This window comes from Podarcis melisellensis (genome assembly GCF_964234715.1).
Source record: "Podarcis melisellensis genome assembly, chromosome: 1".
In the NCBI taxonomy this organism is placed as follows: Eukaryota; Metazoa; Chordata; class Lepidosauria; order Squamata; family Lacertidae; genus Podarcis; species Podarcis melisellensis.
Window position 1 is genome coordinate 83,023,043 of NC_138528.1, and position 20,479 is coordinate 83,043,521.

General features: G+C 44.8%; 2 protein-coding genes across 2 annotated transcripts; one reads left to right on the forward strand and one right to left on the reverse strand.

Annotated features, from left to right (window-relative positions):
• Positions 1-5,113: 5,113 nt before the first annotated feature.
• On the forward strand, positions 5,114-12,773 carry GPX2 (glutathione peroxidase 2). Its single transcript, XM_081903059.1, has 2 exons — positions 5,114-5,388; positions 7,926-12,773. The coding sequence occupies exons 1-2, from the start codon at positions 5,167-5,169 to the stop codon at positions 8,274-8,276; spliced, it is 573 nt and encodes a 190-aa protein (XP_081759185.1). The 5' UTR covers positions 5,114-5,166; the 3' UTR covers positions 8,277-12,773.
• CHURC1 (churchill domain containing 1) lies at positions 11,680-18,230 on the reverse strand. The gene is made up of 4 exons (XM_081903044.1): positions 18,099-18,230; positions 16,561-16,696; positions 15,174-15,244; positions 11,680-12,928 (listed from the first exon to the last, which is right to left on the reverse strand). The coding sequence occupies exons 1-4, from the start codon at positions 18,135-18,137 to the stop codon at positions 12,836-12,838; spliced, it is 339 nt and encodes a 112-aa protein (XP_081759170.1). The 5' UTR covers positions 18,138-18,230; the 3' UTR covers positions 11,680-12,835.
• Positions 18,231-20,479: the final 2,249 nt, after the last annotated feature.

A 20,479-nucleotide genomic window follows, 5' to 3' on the forward strand; every position in this document is an offset into this window, starting at 1 on the left:
CCAGCTAGGATAGATACACTTTACTGGAAGGAGCCAAGAGTTGCTGGTGTCTGAACTGTGCTGGTGGAGTGGCCCTGTATCCCTTCCCTCCTCTGCTACAGAAAATTATCTGATCTCTGTACTTTGGTTACATGCCCCAGCTTCCTCTACTTGAGCTTACAGGGAATCTGATCCAGCTGTTAATAATTCAGCCTGCTCCTCCTCGTGGCAGGAGAAGCAGGATTCTCATTAGAGGTTTTCATTATCAAGCTGTTTTTGGAAAGGGGACGTGCATTGCAGCAGTGGAAGTAATTTTTCTTTTTTCCTTTCAAAACACTGCTATAATTCTCAGAACAGACCTCAGCAGTCAATAAAAAAACTATTATGAGAAAGGTTTGCATCTATTCTAGGTTGACACAAGACATGATAAATACTGTAATGCCACCCCTACTTCATTGAACCATGAGACATTTCAGGGGAGTTGTTCTTAACTGGGCCGGGTCTCATTTTGGGATGAGGGCACTGGAGGCATGCCATTGTTTTGTCATAATACTTGTTCTTAATTGAAAATATACATGTCGAGCATAGGTGGAGATACAGTGTTAAACCACTCCAACAAATACTGAAGTTCACTGTACCCCAGCTGTGTTTGTGGTGGGTGAAACTGCCCCTTCTGACACCGATGTTGTTGCTGCTTACCTAGATGGGACTGGATGGGTGGGACAATGGTGAGGCCAGAGCTATGGGTTGACCACCAGCCAACCTGATGTTCCCAGCGGTGCAACTGCGTGGCCCCAAATGTCTTGTTCCCTCCCCATCCAGGTAAGCAACAGTGACACCCCTGACACTTAAGGGTCAGGGGTCCTTTTACATAGAGAAAGCTGGAAAAGGAAAGGAAAAGAGCAACCCATTTTGATCTCTGCCAACCATTAATGCAGACAGCCATTAAGAGTCATTGGCCTGCAATTCACTAACTATGGGGATCTGCTAAGCGGTATCTTCTCTGCCAGGTCTGAAGCACCCAATTAGCCTCTCTTTACAATCAAAGAATTGGAAACCTCCCCCAGCCCAGCTCATCTATTCAATCCTGTAGCAATACAAATTGCATAAGGAATATATGTGAGGAAATGTTCTTTGTTCGCAAAACAATTTAGCAAAGCTAGTTACTTGACTTTTTTTTTATCCTTTATGCTTAGCCGAATGATGTACCATACACTGCTACATACACCTGTGTGTGCTCTCAGTATGTCCAAAGGGGCAGTTTGCACACCCTTTCAAATGCAGAGTTCTTACTTTTGATAGATGGTTATCCTGAGTGGTAATTATAAGCATCAAGGAAAAGGCTAGTAGTCCTTACCGAGTTGGGTCAATTCACTAGCCCAGTTGCCAGTCTGTTGCCTTGCGGGAGACCAATTTGCTGTCAACCTCAATGGCTCCTTTTTGCCATAAAGGCTCAGAAAGAATCTGCTGCTTCCTCCCCTAGTATTTGTTCTATCTGTAAAACGCAGGTTCTTCATCATCATTAGCGTTTGAATAGGGAGAGAGTGGTGATTAACTGTATCATCAGCTGCAGGAAGGCTGACAAATGTGACTGTTATCTGGGGCCCTTTCATAGACACATAGACATCTTCAGCAGACTGTATCAAATGGACTATCTCAATAGTACACCTCAGAGAGGTGGTTCAGAAAGAAAAAGAAGACATGGCACATGGCTTCCAAGAGGGATGCCAATTCCTGCTTCAGACACTCTGCATGGTGCTCCCAAAGTCTTATAATACTTATGTTTGGACGCAGCTTATTATTCCCAAAAGATTGGTTGATTTTTCTTTCTTTAAACAAGTAGTTCCCAAATAGAGCTCCAGGGACCTCTGGGGGTCTGCAAAATGCACCCAGGGGGTCCATGGCCCCATGCCTTGCCTCCCCCCCAACTATCTTTTTTTTGTCATTTTTGCATGGTAATAGCACAAATTTTATGGTCTGTTTTAGCGCTGAGAGATTTTTCAACATATTGGCCAAAATTGATTTTTTTTTAATTAAAAAAAATATTTTTATTAAAGATTTTCTTGGTTTACAAAAGTACATGCCTTGTCTCTTTTTTCAGGTTGTACAGTCTTTCTTACATATCAGTTACATTGGTTTTGAAATCACACAAGGATAACGATTTTGACCTGCCAATTCACAGCAACATATTGCTTCCAGCATGATATTGCTGCTGATTTGAGCTGCCTTCCCTCATGCTGAGGGAAAACAGGGTAGCTGATTGCCCTCGCTTCAAGGCAGTACCTTCCCCTGGCACTGAGGCGGAACAGTCAGCAGGAAAGCAGCAGCAGCAGCCACATTGGCAGCTTGATGCCCCCATCCCCACCCCACCCCCACTCAACCCATGCAGTGGATGAGATGACTCTGCTTCCTCTCCTCCCCCCACCCGATCTCTGCAGCTGTTCTTCCCCTCATCCCCATGCCTGATCTGCATCCACCCTACCCTCCGGATCTCCACAAATGTTCTTTCCCTCATCCCCATGTCTAATCTCCAATTTCAGACCTTGGGATATTTCAGAATATCACCGTCTTTAGCTGCTGATATATCAGAATGTTGAAAATGAGATATTGCTCAGCCCTAGTTTGTTTTCTAAGGTGAAGGGATCCCTGACCATTAGGTCCAGTCGTGACTGACTGGGATTGCGGTGCTCATCTCACTTTACTGGCCAAGGGAGCCAGCGTACAGCTTCCAGGTCATGTGGCCAGCATGACTAAGCCGCTTCTAGCGAAGCAGAGCAGCGCACGGAAACGCCGTTTACCTTCCCGCCGGAGTGGTACCTATTTATCTACTTGCACTTTGACGTGCTTTCGAACTGCTAGGTTGACAGGAGCAGGGACCAAGCAACGGGAGCTCACCCCGTCGCAGGGATTTGAACCACCAACCTTCTGATCGGCAAGTCCTAGGCTCTGTGGTTTAACCCACAGCGCCACCCACATCCCAGTTTGTTTTCTAGTATACCTAAAATCCTCTACAGGAGGCAGTAGAAGACAGGAGTGCCTGGAAGATAAGATAAAACTTTATTCGCATTAGCCAATGGCCATAGCAACAGTAAAACATTACAGTATATGCAGAAAAGGAAGTTTGATATAAGAGCACAATTTAAAGTCCTGACTCAGCCGTTAGTGGCCCTTATTCTGATTGCCCCTGCAATGAACTTAGCAACCTTTGCTGTTATCTGCTCATTTTGATCTGATAGAAGAAAGGACATTGTGGCAGTGGTGGAGCGCCCTGGGATGGTTAGTACGAGTAGGGTGATGATCTCGTTCCTCAGGTCTTTGTAGAGAGTACAAGACAGGAGGACGTGTGCCGCTGTTTCGGTGCTACCATCTCCACAGGTGCAAAGACGTTTCTCAGGCGGGATCTTTTGGATTCAACCCTCAAGTACTGCAGATGGCAAAACATCCAGTCTTGCAGGTGTAAAAGCACGTCTGTATTTTGGGATAATAAGTTTGTGCAGATATGGAGCCAGGGAATCAAAATGGAGAGGTGGAAAATGAACATACCAAGGGCAGAATTTCCTTATAGTGGCCAGGTTGTTCTGATGCTCGATATCTTTTAGACATTGACCAATTAGACTGTTTGCTTTAGTAGGGCTCATAGTGAGTAGGTGTTGTGGGGATAGGCCACAAGAGTGAAGTTTTTGATAGACAGTTTTAAGCCAGGCACTTTTATGGGAGTCTTGAAGTACTAGGGATAGTAAACGGGGGCGGGATTTGAGTTTAGGCGGAGCCAGAAGTTAAGAGTTCTTTGCCAAGTCCGTACTTCTACTGAAGGGAGACTTGTCAGAAGTGCCTGGCGTGCTCTGGTCCATGGGGTCATGAAGCGTCGGACACGACAAAACAACAACAAAATTCCCTGCATACTAGGGGCTACCACCCCACATTTTGTTCAAAAAATTGCTTTGCAGAGGTAACTATCATAGAGTCAGCAGCGTAGCAAGCCCCTGGGGTAGGTGGGCGTGCCCTGCAGCTAGGCCGCCCAGGGGGGTGGGGCAAGCTGCCAGAACTGTGTCCCTCCCAATGCCCTCCACTTGGAGGGCTGCTGAGTAGGATTCAGTGTGCATGCGCCAGCCCACCACTGCCTGTGAAAACAGGCAGCTTTGATGCCCTGCAGTCACAGTCGCCCTCCTGCTGGAGGGCAGCTGAGGGGGAAGTGACAGGCGGATGCCAGCCCCATGCTGCCTTTTCACTCCCAGGAGAGACGCCATGGCTTGGGCACACTGCAGGCCCAGCCCCGCTCCTGGTGCCAGTGCGTGCCAGTTGCATCCTTCTCAGCCGCCATTCGGAGGCTAAGGGGTGGGAGGGGGGAGACAAAGCACTGCTCTTAATGCAGACACTACTCAAAACACACACACTACACCTCAGTGGACATGAAATGCTCATAGGCTGTTGGGGGTGGGGATGGAAAACTGTGGGAGAGATGGAGCGTCTGGAACCCAGAAGAGAAGCACTCCACGCAGCAACACTTTGTTGCAGATTCAACAGGAAACAACTCTCAGGCCCTGCTATAAATGGTTCAAAACAGCAGCAAATTCTTACAACACACCAATTTTTCACACCAATTCTGGCTCTGATATCGTACTGCAAATGTGCCTTCACTGGGCTCCACAGAGAAATTTGCAGGATGAACTTATGCAGTACCAAGCCTATATAGTTTTGCCCAGCCTAACTATTTCCTGACCTCTGTTAATGATCCCGAAGTGCTACTACAAAAGCAACTAACCACTGCATTTTCAATTCTTGCCATCCCAGCCCAGGCTGCAATGCTAAGCACATTTCCGAGGGAGTAAGTTCTACTGGGCACAGTGGGACTTACTCCTGAGGATCACACTGGCATTCTCCGAGTCAAGCTCCTTTGTCTTAAGCAACATGAATTATTGAGAGCTGGCCTAAGTATCACCGTGGCTTGGATATCCTTCCTCAGCTACATGCTTGCAATGGAACACACCGTGGCCTGACCTGCGCCTTTTGTTCCGAATCAGTAAAGAGCTGGATCGATAACAGGCAATGGCTCCACTTTCCGCCCATCCCAGCAGGACCCGGGTGCAGCCAATCGCATGAACCCACAGAGGAGCATTTTAAGCAAGTCACTGTATCTGCAAGGAGCTCACTGCTGTCCTGTTGTTGCTGCCCGTGGTCCTTGCAGCCATGACTCCCATAGCCAAATCTTTCTACGATCTCAACGCCACCGACCTCCAAGGGGAGAAGGTGGATTTCAACAACTTCAGAGGGAGGGTGGTCTTGATAGAAAATGTGGCCTCCCTCTGAGGCACAACGGTGAGGGATTACACCCAGATGAACCAGCTGCAGAGCAAATACCCTCGACGGTTGGTTGTGCTGGGTTTCCCTTGCAACCAGTTTGGATACCAGGTAAGTGACCTGGTTCATTCTCTCTTTGGCCAGCCTTTATTGGCAAAAGATGGCTCCATCTCTTAACAAAGTCAGACCATTTGGCTCAGTATTGTTGACACTGACTGGTGGCACGGCAGCAGTCCAAATCTTTAGACAGGTGTTTCCCAGCCCTACCTGGAGCTGCCGGGGATTGAACCTGGGACCTTTTGCATGCAAAACAGATGCTCTTCCGCTGAGCTACAGCTCCCCCGTCAAGTAAGCCCATTCTCTTCAATACCCTATCATCATTCCTTTGTGGATCCTACGTACACTTGTTTGAGAAGTGAGGGATTGCAGCCCCTTTTAACTTAATGGGGCTTGGCTCCCACGCAGGAGGGTCAAGCTGCATGTGTATCGTGTAGGAGGGATAATTTTACTTATCTGAAAGACTCCTGGACTGTGACTTCTGAATAACTGTTCAATCCTGCAGGATTCTCAGGAGAAGAGAGAAGCAAAGTGCCAGGTGAATAAAATTCAAATACATTGTTCAGAAACAATTCAATTGCTATAAATTGACACTTATTCTGGCTCTTCTGTTAAGATGTAATTTAGCATATTTACGACCCTATAATATTGCCACTTTTAAAGGCATCACAAAGGCTCTATTTGGAGCAAAAATGTAGAAATTTATAAGAGAATGTCTGTGTACACATTTAAAGCACATGGCTTCTCCCAAAAAATCCTGGGAACTGTAGTTTGTTAAGGGTTTGGGGAAGTGTAGCTCTGCCAGAGGAAACTTTGGATCACTCCTTGATTCCAGAGAAAGCCATTACTAGCTATGCCAGTTACATTGTTTTTACAATTCTATTATTATTTCATTTATGACCCTCCACCCACCCTACAGTCTCAGGGTGGTGTTAAAAACAGTTTAAACTTACTATTACAAAAAATGCAATCATAAAAACTAATAAAAAGTAACAAAAGCTCATACAATTGCTTATGTTATATTTAGATTTCCAATCTTTCTGCATTACAAATATTAGAGGCCAATTTCTTAAAAAAAAGGGGGGGAGAGATGCTTGATTCAAGAAGGTGTATACCATCCAAATACTGACTTATACTTTCTTCTGCTATCAACTTAGATACATTGATTTTTATTTTTACTTTAGCTTTTCAGTTTTTTTGAGCTGCTTCATTTTGGCATCTATTTTTTCACTAGGGATCAGGCAGGAGTTTTAATTCAGTCACTATTTGTGATCCTGACACTACTTGCATCAGTTCCTGAGCTTGCCCTTAATCCATATGAAGATTTCTGTTGCCCATCATGCCAGGTGCCCAGGAAGGAAATTACTCATCGCCACTTGTTTGTTCTGGGATAAACTTTGCTTTGCTAGCAATAATGCATGGGCTTTGTGCTAGCACACTAAACACATGACTTTGTCCCTTTCACTGCAGGCAGCAGAAGAGATGGTAGAAGTAGCTCTCATCAGTCTAGGAGCCAGCTATGAGGATTTTGTAAGGATGTTTGCAGACATGGGAGCAATTTGCAACAGGACTGTTTGTCTGGCCAAGGCTGCTGCTACTTGAGTGTAAATTCCCCTGAACAAGGAGTTCTTGCTGAGTAAACAGGCACAGGATTGCTCTATAAATTGCAAAGCAGCAGACAAACCTAAAATAGGTAGCCCTGATTAGAATGACAGAACTCAGAAAGACCTAAGGTCATTGCCAATCCACACTCTCAAACGGTCTCTGTGCTGTCTCCAGCAGGCAGCTCCTTCCTCAGTGCCAAACACTGAACACAAAGGATCTGAATATAAAACAAATGCCATTGGCCAGCCTACCCAAGGAGAAAATATTCCTGGCACTGAACCACAAATGCACCACACTTATTTCCAGTTGTGGAAACCTAACACCCTAGAATAGAGATAACAAGTTATTTTTTCCCCGAGAGCCACAGTCACTCTTGGCCAATCATCTGATAGCCTCATGCTGCAGACGGGCAACCCACTCCTCTCTCCCACATGCAACCCACACTCCTCACCACCCCAGATAGGATCCATATAAGAAGGTCTGAAAACAAAAGATGTGTTCATAAGACTTTTAAAAATAAAAAAACAAAGGTTCCCTGCACGTAGCACTTGACAAAATCCAGCCAATTTTAGAGTCAGTATTCTACAATTCCAGAAAGACTTCTAGAGTCTAGCAGCGTCTGTGGGAGGGGGATACTGCAATATGCTAAAGGAACAGGAAAATCATCCCACTGGTCAAAATGAAGATGATTCGAAACCAATTATTGCTTATAAACACATATATGAAACTCTTGCCTTGAAAGCAATGAGAATCCTTGTTTCTCACATCTGTTCTAGGGAGCCAGGCCCAGAATGTTATGCAATATCCTCTTGTATGAGCTTCAGCCCCTACAAGGAAGACACTTTCACATAAGTCAAACCAGCCATGCATTTGAGCATAGCAGGAACCAAAGCAAGATTGCATCCAAGGTGCTCTGCTGGATAGACTGAGCTTGACCTGTACAGGATGTCCCAATGCTCATTGTGCTTCCCACTTCTCTCCATCAGGAAAACTGCACGAATGAAGAGATCCTCAACAGCCTGAAGTATGTGCGGCCTGGGTCCGGATTCGAACCCAACTTTACCCTTTGCCAGAAATGCGAGGTGAACGGCAAGAACACCCACTCCGTCTTTGCCTACTTGAAGGACAAACTTCCTTACCCAGATGACAACCCTTCCTGTTTTATGATGGAACCCAAGTTCATCATTTGGAGCCCAGTGCACCGCCATGACATCTCCTGGAACTTTGAGAAGTTCCTGGTGGGGCCCGAAGGCGAGCCTTTCAAGCGCTACAGCCCCCGATTCCTCACCACCAACATCGAGCCCGACATCCAGCGCCTCCTGAAGCTTGCCAAATAAGATGAGAACAAGCATCCCCAAGATTATTCCAGTGGAGACTGGTCCATTAGGGTAACCTCTGCCTGCCCTCACCTTATTTCTTACAAATGCCCTGGGACGTGGCACAGCCTGTCAGCTTCCTCCTCTTCTCCGTTTTGCTCTTGTAGAACTCAGAAGGAAGAAGGCTAAACTAGAGTTAGTGGGCTCTGTCTGTCATTGGACCTAGCCCCACTTACTGGCCCCAATGGGCACCAGCCACCACTGGATTATTCTAAGTGTCTTGATGGAGCAAGGCGGGTCATAAGAATGGCTTGACGTTCACTGCGCTGTGATCATGGGTGTCTCCTCCCTGCCCACCTGTAGAAAAAACCCATGCCCCTACTCCACCTTCTTTCTGAGTGTATCAGGTGCTTCCTCCTAGCTCCTGACAGAGCCAACATCAGACTTTTACTGAGTGACGGTGCCCTCCTAAAGCTCAACGGAGGGGGCCCGAAAGGTGTAAAGGTGCTGATCCCCTGGCCCTTGTTTGCTGGGCACTCCTTGTTTCATGAGTCCAATAAATGAGTTGACGAATCCCCCCTTGTTTTCTTATCACACACCTTTAAAATGGTTGCTTTTGCTTCCTAGGCTGAAAAAGCCAAAAACCTCGTCTGTTTCCCATTTCTGGCCTTCAATGTCCTTTTTATTCCCATTTCCCATAAATCGTGGCATTAAACAAAGCAGTATGTGTACAAGACCAGGCCGAATCACTGGGGGCCATTTATTAGCTTAATATTTCTGTCCTTCCACATTCCCCAAAGGCGCCAACCATTCAATGAGGCTTGAAAAATGACCCTAAACTCTGCTAGGTAAAAGCATTCCCTGCTACAATTCATTCCCCCCGTGAAAGTATAGACTTAACAAATATGACTTGCAGTATTCTATCAGGCCCCTTTGTCTTAAGATATTGGGACTATACTTAGTTAGAAAATTTACATGCTGCCCCAGCTCCATGCAGGAAGTATTAAAATGCCCAGCTTTGTTAACACATATTGCTAGTGCAGCGCAAATAAATTGGGCTTTGCTACTAAGCAAAGTAAATCATAATACCAGTTGCTGGAAACCGCAGGAGAGGAGAGTACTCTGGTGCTCAGCTCCTGCTTACGGGCTTTCCATAAGCATCTGGTTGGCACTGTGAGATCAGAAGGCTGGACTCGATCCAGAAAGCTCTTCTTATGTTCTGATACTCAATGCAAGTGGAAGAAGCTCTTCGTAATCCAGAGAAAAATCAGGCAATTAAGATTCTAATTTTATGGAATCTACCACTTCTGATTATATCGCTTTCAGCGGTACCAAAGCTCCTGCTTCTGCTTTTGTCTTGCCAGCTGAACTCAGGTGAGCCATTTATGTCGCTATTTTCCTTTATATGCTTTTCCTGCTCACATCCAACTCATTGGAACCTGCTCTACTCTTTAACATACTCTTATGCACATCTCAGGAAACATCCAGAAGCCTCTTCCATCTCATAAAAGAATTTATATCATAGTTTACTCTTTGTTTAACCTAGGGCAAATAAAATGCAAAATGCCCCAATCTGGGATTTAGGTTTGAGGGGCATGCACCTGGCACCCACTGCAGAAAAGCTGACCTGGTCTCATGAATTCTGCAGGCGGATGAAATGTCTGCAGTTCTGTTTATCATTCCTCCTCCTCCACCACCCGCTTTCATCTGACAGTGGCAGACTGCAGCACTCCCCGTCGCTGGCACTCTGTCCAACCAGCCAGGGAGAGCTGGCCACAAAGGTAAAGCAGAATTGTGGGGTGCCAAATGACTTCCAAAACTGTCAAGGTGAATGAGAGGGCACGAAAGCAGGTGCAAAAGGAGACGTCTGAGTTAGGAAATGGTAAACCTGAGTATGTCTTGACAAAATGCCTTTTGCTTAAGGGAGGCTAGTCTGATGTATGCCAGAGATACACAGGAGATTTAATTGCCGAGATTCATTATGATCATTTTAAATGATAAGCCCTCCTTCCCTGCACCTGGGCTTGCCACATCACAAACTACATTCCCAGTCTCTATATGCATGCCCCGCTTATTCAGTAAACTTCTCTTAAAGATCATGGGGAGCCTAATGCAGCTCCAGCGGCTGTCCTTTCACCCTCACGAAGAGACACATTAGCAAAGTTTTGACTAGAGAGAGCAGAAGGAACGATAGAACAAAGTAGAGATCCCCCCCCCCCCGTCACGATACAGCTTTCTGCAGGTATCTTAATATGCTGTATGGAACAAGGCCAGCTCTTGCAAACTGGGTCAGCTGTACAATGCGACGTGACTTCCATTCAAAGCAAGGCCTGCTCTTAATGGGAGTCACATTGCCAGATGGATGAAGAGGGAGATTCAACGCTCGCCATGTCCTGCCGCTGTCCACCTGTATGACCCTGGGAGAGTCTACGCTCTTCAGGTATTGTAGAACCATAAAAAGCAATAATAAAAGCATGCTGTGGACCACAAAGGAAGGATGGGCGTTTTGCACATCAACACAGCCCGTTATTTGCAGGGTCGTTATTTCCAATGCATCCCTTGCACTGTTAATTGAATGAGGTGGCTGCTGTAGTTTTCTTCATGCACTCAGAATATCAAGGCCTGTTTACTGTATTTACAGCACCGTATTTCATGGCAAGTCCTTCAGCAGGAATGAGGAGACTGGGACCAGCCGCTACCACATTTTTGACTGGCTGCAATACAAAGACTTTCCCCTGAAGTGCTTAAAGTGCAAGAGGAAAGAAACGCAGACATCTAATGAGTCAGGTCCTGTTAGACCCCTCCCCCCTTTTAGTCTAAAATATAAATAAATCTATGAAGCTCATTACAGACTCCATTTAGTCAGGCCTTCCAGGAATTAAAATCAATACAGGTCCAAGAAACAAACACTAAGTGGGAAGAACAGAGGGTTTCCTTCAGAGCAAGGAGAGCAATGTGCAATTCTGCTAAAGGAAGTGCTGGCTAGTGTAACACTTTATTTTAAAAATGGGACAGATTTTTTTAAAAGTTGCGCTTGCAGGAGCCAGCACAAGAAGTCCTGCTAGCACAACAAGGCTTCTACACCTCCCTCCCCCAAAATCAGCACTGTGAGGTTGGGAGAACCACCAGAACAGTACACAGGGAAAGAAGAGAGGGGATTGTTTGATCTGGCAAGCAAAAAATGCTTGTGCTGATGGGATAATCCTAATAGCACAAGGTTCAATCCCATGCAATGGGTGCAGCCCAGACTCATTTGCCTCATTTATTTCAATAGGACAGAAGCATAAGCTGTATTGCACCTACTATGCTGTCCAACAAGATGGCTAAAATATGCTTTCTTTTCGCCATGAAGCTTGTCAGTGTACCCTTGCGATTTTCTAGTGGGTCCGGTTAGCCATTTAGGAAAGAAATAGTTCCAACACCATGGGTTTAAAGAAAGCTTTAATTCCAAATGCAACAACTGTCTTGCTGGATCACACCAAAGAGCCATCTCATCAAGCACTAGCAGCCTTTGTCCCCAGAGTTGCTTGCTTTGAAATCAGTGGTTAAAATCAGCAAAGTTTTGAAAGGCTCAGTCCACTATCGTAATTCAAAGTGGCTTCCAACAATTTTCAAACATAGACAAAAACCTGCTCCTTGATCTCAGAACCAACCATGCAAAATTGGGTTTTGGTATCTTCGATGTCAAAACGCATAGTGAACAAAACAACTGTCCAGTACATTACACTTCCAAAATGGGCGATCCAGAGGCTGATACTCAAGAATTATCAGAAGCAGTGGCTGAAAAGTTACAGCACTTGGCTTTGTTCCTGAAGGGTAACTTCACATTTCGCTCAGCCTCACACCAGATCCTCCCCACTCCCCACCTAATTTCACAACCCAACCAAAGCCCGGTAGAACTAGACAAGAACCACAGGCTGGTACTGACTTAGGACAGAACTGTAATTGTTAAACTAAAACACTAACACCCTTCAAGTGTTAAGTGTGGGGAACCTTTGGCCCGCCAGATGTTGCTGAGCTACAACTCCCATCAGCCCCATCTAGCATGGCCAATGGCCAGAGATAATGGGAGTTGTAGTACAGCAACATCAGAAAGGCCAAAGGAACCCAACACCTCCCATACTTGAGCCAATTCACTAAATATGTAACACTGATAAAGACTTTTCCTGACACTGAAAAGGAAATAATCTGGGCAGTCCTTGCCCAGCAACTTTCCTTCCTGCTGAGGATTAATTTCTATTATCTCTCAGATGATGTTATCATTTCTGCATGAAGCCAACTGCAGAACAACCCCTCTCAGAATTATTATTTTTGTTTCTCCTACCAAAGCCAGCTGACAATGGGTCTTAAAAATTAGGCCCTAAAGCCAGCACAGAGGAAATTGGCTTCTTTATCACCTACAAGTTTAGGAAGCAGTATGTACCTATAGTGGAGAGGAGGTAAGCAGCTTGTAACTTAAAAACATGGAGGAGGGTTATATCACTTGACTCTGCATGGACTGAACAGGATCCCCCCCAATCCATGTTTCATAACTTGCTGTTACAAAATTAACATGATACAATCGGCTAAAAACAAGAGGCTCAGAACAATGGAGTCATCAGATGAGGATCGTCTGGCAAGACACTGATAGAATCTTCTGCCCTGCCACAGAGCATGCACAGCATGGTGTATTCCTAGAACAAGAGACAAAACATACATTGGGAGAGTGAGAGAAAACACTTGCTGCCCATAACACGGGCCAGGCCCCACCAGGCTAATCTAGCATCTACCTAGTTGAAAACTACAATAGAAAGTCTCCGGGTCATCAAAGAATGCTACTGTTTTACAAACCAAGACCTTTAATGTGCAAAACAAAAAAATTCCTTCCAGTAGCACCTTAAAGACCAACTAAGTTAGTTCTTGGTATGAGCTTTCGTGTGCATGCATACTTCTTCAGATACCAAGAAGTGTGTTATCTGAAGAAGTGTGCATGCACACGAAAGCTCATACCAAGAACTAACTTAGTTGGTCTTTAAGGTGCTACTGGAAGGAATTTTTTTGTTTTGACTATGGCAGACCAACACGGCTACCTATCTGTAACTTTAATGTGCAGTTTGCCCATGTCACATCATATTGAAGCCATGTTTGTTAGAACTTGCTTCTACATGAGCCAATACTACTTCTTCTTTTATTGTGAAGACATGCCTGTACAATTCCAGCTGCTCAGAACCAGCGCGACACTATGAAAATGAAATTATGTACAGGGTGTTGTCTTTAGCATCCGAAAAACCTCAGATCTCTTTTTCTTTAACCTGTTGAGTTTCTTCTCCTTATGGTCACAAATACAATCTCTAAAATTTGCAGGCAATGCCAGAATAGGGAAGAGAGTAGACAAAAAAGCAGGCTTCTATATTTCCCTGTCCCTTCTCAGAATTATACCAGAGACCCAAGTATGCAAAAAAGCAAGTATATGCATATTTGCTTAACTGTTGCAAGAACTAGAGTGCAGAATTCAAGAGTTCTTGACCCACAGTTCTATTATTTGTTTTTTAACCATGGAGAGCACATAGGCATGGCAATGGAGAATAACTGCAGAAACTGAACACAAGACTTTTCACTTAAAGCAAGGAGCCACAATGGAAGCTCCTTATGGGTCCCACCAGATCTTCCAAGACTCTTTACAATCAGTGCTCTTTAATCTGCATCCTCCCCACTATGCCCACCCTTACCACTTCCGATCATATCTTTTTATCATCTACTTTTGGTGACTGCATTTAAGAAAAAGAGAGAAATATGCCTATGTGAGAGGATTTTATTATAATGGAAACTGTGGTGGTTGTCACTGGGAGCAGCATGTACGGGTAGCGACCCAGGAGTAGTACTGGGTTGTGTAACCATCCAGTTGAAAATTTAATAAGCACTACCAATTGTGCATGAGTCATAAGGACTAATGAATTATCTGAGAGAATGTTAACAAAGATCCAATATCCACCCAGCAGAGGGAGACAGAGATACAACATTGTGTTCAGTCTGGGAAGTTGCACTCAGGAACCTACAGCTCAGAAGTTGACCAACTCTTCTAAAGCCTGGCTTTCAGTGTGGGTGAGTGGGTGCAAAGTGGGCCTGGGCCAGCACAGGAAAAAAAACCTTCTACTTTACCCCCTTGCTTTTCTTTCAACTGGTTGAGGGATAGAAATTTGCATGTCTGCATATATATAATGAAAGCAGAGATTCTAAATAGCAACAGTCTGTATTAGATGCTAAATACTGCTATGCACTTCATGCAGAATGTAAGCAATTATGCCATCTGCCATCGGCACACATTTTGAAAACACATTGTTTACATAAGCAAACAAAAGACAAAAAGGGAAAAATACAGCTATAAGAGGGGACGTGGACAGCGACAGCAATAGCACTTATCACCACTGAACATGATGTAAAACATTAAGAGCTATCTTTATATCAGAGGCTATCAGCAAAGCAACATCCACCCCCCATGCAAAACATAACTGACAAAGAAGTTTGGTAATATCTGTTGGATAGTCAGCCATTTGATATGGACCTCATAGTGCCCTGACATATTTCCCAAATGAAAGACTGTTAAAACCCACACAGAGAGAATGAATAACTGTAAGCAGTGTAGCAGCTGCAACATATTCTGCAGCTACTACAACCCAGAAGCATATCAGGCAAATCACACATGGTCTTTAGATCCCCACCCCAAAAAAGAGATGGAAATTTTATATTACAACTATACACAACACAATTCTGTGCTTATGTATTCAAAATACATCCTGGCATGTTCAATGAGGCACACTCCCAGATATGTACGCACAGGACTGCAACCTTGGATCCCAATACTTCTTGCATCTTAGTGACACAGAAGCTTAACACAAAAACAAGCAAACAAGTTACTAATGAATGTCATAAGCGTTTTACCTGGTAATCGTCCACTACACTGAAAGTATATTCGTGCCTGGCTATCACATGGTGACAGTTCTTACATACATCTGAAAGGAAAACCAATAGATTTAGAAAAGATCATTAGCCTGGATAGCAGGACCACTTAGGCCCCAATCATGCTCATGCTCTGAATCAATCCCTTGTTTCAAAAAGATATTCACCCAGTTAGACAGGAATCCGAAGGAAGACATTTGTTAGGCCCACCACACACATAAGCATGTGAGGGTGCACATCCATTATTTATGCTTTCTCATACTATGTTCACTTTGCTTTTTCTATCACTACCACTGTCCAAACTGACAGGAGAGAAGCTGCACATATGTAGCTACTATAACAATGCCCATCCAGCTAGAAACAGCCATTGTAGCAGCAGAAGCTACAGAAAAGGGGAGTAGGAACAGCAGAGGTGTACAGAGAAGTTGGAGGGGGAAGCAGCGCAGTTCGACACTTGGTTGCTCATTTAAAATTGTTTGAATAGCCAAGTGGCAAAATCCAGGAAGATACATCCAATCTTAGAACGATGTTCCAAAAGAACAAGTTTCTTTTCACTGCCACAGCTGCTGAACACGGTTGCTTTTTACAGCCTTCGCATTTAGGTAATTAATCTAATCGCAACTTAAATCTTTCACTGCCATCACAATTTTATGACAAATTTATTTAGAAAATTTTACATCTCTACATGACTTGAAGATGGCTGATTTGGTTTCTAAAGAGTGACACTAGCCAGGCAACACAAGAGAAATACTGGTTCATTCAGTCAATCATCACCAAAAGTTGCATGCATTACATTTCCAAGCAATTTCACTGAAGGGAGGGGGGGAGTTATTGGGTTGTTGTTATTTTTATTTTTATTATGTATTTTGTGGTTTTATATTTTGATTTTTATTCTGTGAATCGTCCTAAGACATGTGAGTATAGGGCAGTATATAAATTCAATAAAGAAATAAAATAAATAAGGAGCTTTCAAGCATGATGAAAGAGATGGGGATAGAAACCATTCTTGGAAGCTATAGGAAATAAATAAGAGGAGGGCTGGTAGCCAGAATGGCACTGCAGAGACAGATTTCCCCAAGAGCCAGATAGAAAGAAATGGGAACATTGGTTTTCTTTCAGCAGCAGCCACAATTCCGAGAGAATCTGGTCATGTAGTTACGCTTACAACTGAAAATGACTACCTCCATCAGCTGCAAAAAGTATCCTGGAGAGCACCATGTCACAGTGGATCACTACCACCTATTTGAAAATGTAACCATCATAAAAGTGCTTCTTCTGAACATATTCAGCTTTCAACACACAGGCTTCTGGGAATGAGCCTCAAGCCCTGAGCACGTCTGTACAGTTGGTAAAAGTTCAGCCTCCTTACGATCATAAGTGATAATTTCCTCTCCATCATCATCTTCTGCTACTTTGTTTGTTATCAACACGAAATCCTTTTTTTTACATTCAATGCAACCCACGTAGTTCATCAAATAGGACCCGTTCTCCAAGCAGGTATTACCCTAAGGCATTCAGAAGAACAAAATTATTATTGTGAAACCAATGCTCTCTTCTTATAAAATTTAATTTTCAAATTATGCAATACATGGGAGTTCTGCAACTAGAACAAAATGCTTTTTTTAAAAAAAAATTCAGCAATGGGTTGTTGTTTTTTATTCAGGACTACACAGATTTCCATACAGAGCTATTAGCAATGAAGGTGGAAACTTAACAGACACAATTCATATACTAGGTGTAAAATCTAGTTTTGCTCTAACAGAGGATGTAAAAGTTGTTAATAGCATGACTGGGCCTCTCCAGTTCTAGTTTTAGGCTAACCACAAACATTTAGTGGTCTCAGGCAAGCCACCGTCTTTCAGTGCCAATGCCTGTCTGTTTCTGTTCAGCATCCACATAGACCATATGGGGCTAGTAATACTGAATTACTTTACACACATATTCTCAATTATCCTAACATAATATATGCAAATATATTCATAGAGTATAACCTAAATAAGGTTACCAGACGTCCCCGTTTCCCGGGGACAGTCTCCGGATTTACAAATCACTCCCCTGACAAAATCCATCTATTTAGTAGGAAGTTGAAAAGTGTCCCCGGATTCATTGAAAAAAATCTGGTAACCTTAACCTAAAACCACTCTGTCACCTGTAAACCGCAAGTCTAGACACTTACAGAGTTCAGCGGTGAGACTTTTCTGGGATTTCAAATGTTCTAAACCAGGCTCTCTCAAACTGGCACTCTCCAGACATTTTGGACTACAATTTCCATCATCCATGACCACTGGCCCTGTGGCTGGGGTGATGGCACACGGCTGGAAAGGCTAACCTAGGGTTGTACCCTTCCTGCAGGAAACTGGGGTGCAGACACCACCCAAAATACCATCATTCAGTATTCTGCACGAATATGGTTAGTCGTTCTCAACGCAATTCCACCCACCTACTCTGAATCTGACTTTCCGCAGCTGCCTGGGGCATCGGATGTCCCAATTAAAAGTGAACAAATCATTACCAAGGTGAAGACACTGGGTGGGAACAGTGCAGCACCGAGGAGGGGGCCGCGGAACAGGCCTTACTTTGTAAGAAGTAGAGGTTAGGACTGTCGGCTGCAAGTCACACCTTTTGACCTGGAAGCCCCCGCTAAACCCCCGTGTGCGAGAGCGAACTGTAGCTGCCCAGATCTAATGGAGCAGCACTTCCGACGGGCCCAGAGGCGAGGCCCGCCTTATATTAAGCCAATATAGGAAGAAACGGGACACCCGGTGGCTTCATGGCAGCCTATAGAGTGGCGGGTGCCAAGCTGATCTGGAGCAAGCTGGGGGCGGGTCATTCTCGTGAACATGCGGAGAAAGGCGCCATTAAGGAGAGGGCGCTTGCTGCCCGCCCCTGCCTCCGCCCGCCCCTTACCCGCGACGGGTACTCGGTCTTCACGCAGCCCCCGCACATGTCCCCTCTGCAGCTGCTTCCTGGTTCTGCACGTCCTCTGACGTCACACTCCACGCGAGAGACTAGAAACAAACGAGACTTCCTCGACCCGACTCCGAGCGTTCCTCTCTGTTCAGGGCGCCTTGGAAGGGGGAGTCTGGGCTGTGGGCGGGGAGGCGGGGTTTGCAGGTACGCGGAGCTGAGGAGGAGATGAGGTCATCTTTCGGGCGCCGAACGTTCTGCGGTGCCTAGCGACGGTGCGAAGGTGGCGTCTTAACAGCAGACCCACATAGATGGATAGATGGATAGATAGATAGATAGATAGATAGATAGATAGATAGATAGATAGATAGATAGATAGATAGCGCCGCTCAGCCTTTTTGCGAACTATGTTTTCTTTACTAAGCGCTCCTAACTTGAGAAAAATATATACAGTGGTACCTCAGGTTAAGTACTTAATTCGTTCTTAACCTGAAGCACTATTTCTGGGTTAGCAGAGTCTGTAACCTGAAGCGTATGTAACCCGAGGTACCACTGTATAATGGAGCTTAAATGGGATCTGTATGTACTGCTGCAGATAAAATAACTCACTCGCCCAAGGGTTACATATTTCTCATAGGTAACCATGGCGCGCGCCTCAGTGTTTTCCTTCTTCTGTGAAAAGGGATCTGGAGGAGGCTTTCAGTCACAAAACTGACATCAACAAATGGCAACATCTAGATAACTAACATCCCAAGGCGGGTCTGTTGCTGATACGTTTAAGTCACCATGTCTTTAAAAAAAAAAAAAAAGAGGCTTCAGAAAGTTGGCTCCAGTCCAGCACTAAACTGCTGAACCAGAATGTATCAGTTCATTCATTCTATCCAGTTCAGACTTAACACGGACTCTGAGACAGTAATCCTATGCATTTACCTCAGAAAAAGTCCCACTGAACTCTTTGATGAATAGAAGATGATAGTTTTGCGATCCCCCCACGCCAAAGGATACACAATACAACAGGGGTAGCCAACATAGTGCTCTTCAGATGTTGTTGAGACTACAGTTTCCATCATCCCGGACCACTGGCTGTGATGGTCAGGGCTAGTGGGAATGGGAGTCCAACATAATCTGGTGTGTACCATGTTGACTAACACTGCAGTACCATATGCAGTGTGGTCCCTATATAATATACACAACCAGCAATAAGACCCACAAAACATGTAAATATACAGTGGTACCTCGGGTTAAGAACTTAATTCGTTCTGGAGGTCTGTTCTTAACCTGAAACTGTTCTTAACCTGAGGTACCACTTTAGCTAATGGGGCCTCCTGCTGCTGCCTCACGATTTCTGTTCTCATCCTGAAGCTAAGTTCTTAACCCGAGGTACTATTTCTGGGTTAGCGAAGTCTAACCTGAAGCATCTGTAACCTGAAGTGTCTGTAACCTGAGGTACCACTGTACTTCAAAGAGCAAGCACATAAAAACAGGACAAATGGATAATAATACTTTGAGACTGTGCCAATGACACTACACATAGCCTATTCATTCACAGGGGTGGTGGAGACATGCCCCCAGCGCACACCCCAATATCTCAACACACAAGATGGTGTGATGCCACAGTACCCCACTTTATCAACCCTGGTGCACAGCCTTCAATGACCCTACAACTGGCAGTCCCCAGGCATTCCTACACATGGGTTCAAATCCCCTTAACACTCCTCACATGGCCACTGTTTTGCAAACAAACCACAAAGAGGATATAGAAGAAGGTGCACAAAACAGCATCCACAGAGATTCCTGGATGGGATGCCTGCAAAGAGACCTCCCTGGGACAAGTATTCAAGTCCCACACAGGAAGCAAAGCACTCTTTGACAAGCAGCCAATGGGAGAATCCAGGATACACAGTGGCAGCCGCAGCTGTGGGGTTTGCTCCATAGGATAGGCCAGGAGTGGCGAACCTATGGTCCACAAGCTGTATCTGCCCCCCCCCCCCAAAAACACCCCAACTATGTACACCATACATTTATAACTGGGTCAATGTGGCCCTGGCTCAGAAAAGGATGAAGCACAGATCTGGGAAGTAGGATATAAAAGTTTGATCCTGACCAGAAGAATATGGGTAACATGCTCCCATTACCCTCTTCCACAGCCTTTTAAACAATGTGATGCCAAGGCAAAAGAAGGGGCGCTCCCAGCACTCCTACCCATCATACTGCAAGCATCAATGGCTAGCTCCCTAACTCTCCAACCACTGTAATCAGACACGTTATGAGGCATTTGTCTCCATGCACACTCCCAATACCCAAGCAACATTACCAGGCTCAGAGGAGATTCAGGAGAAACCATGGTCTGGTAGCCTGCTTATCATTTACATATTTTCTAT

Bases quoted from the DNA above. Each gene is read 5' to 3' on its own strand.
- CHURC1 (XM_081903044.1), bottom strand. From the start codon at position 18,137: ATGTGCGGGGGCTGCGTGAAGACCGAGTACCCGTCGCGG. The intron at 15,245-16,560 runs GTAAGGAGGCTG...TTTTCCTTTCAG, and splicing joins GGAAATTATCACTTATGATC to ATGTATGTAAGAACTGTCAC. The intron at 12,929-15,173 runs GTAAAACGCTTA...CTCTTGTTCTAG, and splicing joins GTGTAGTGGACGATTACCAG to GAATACACCATGCTGTGCAT.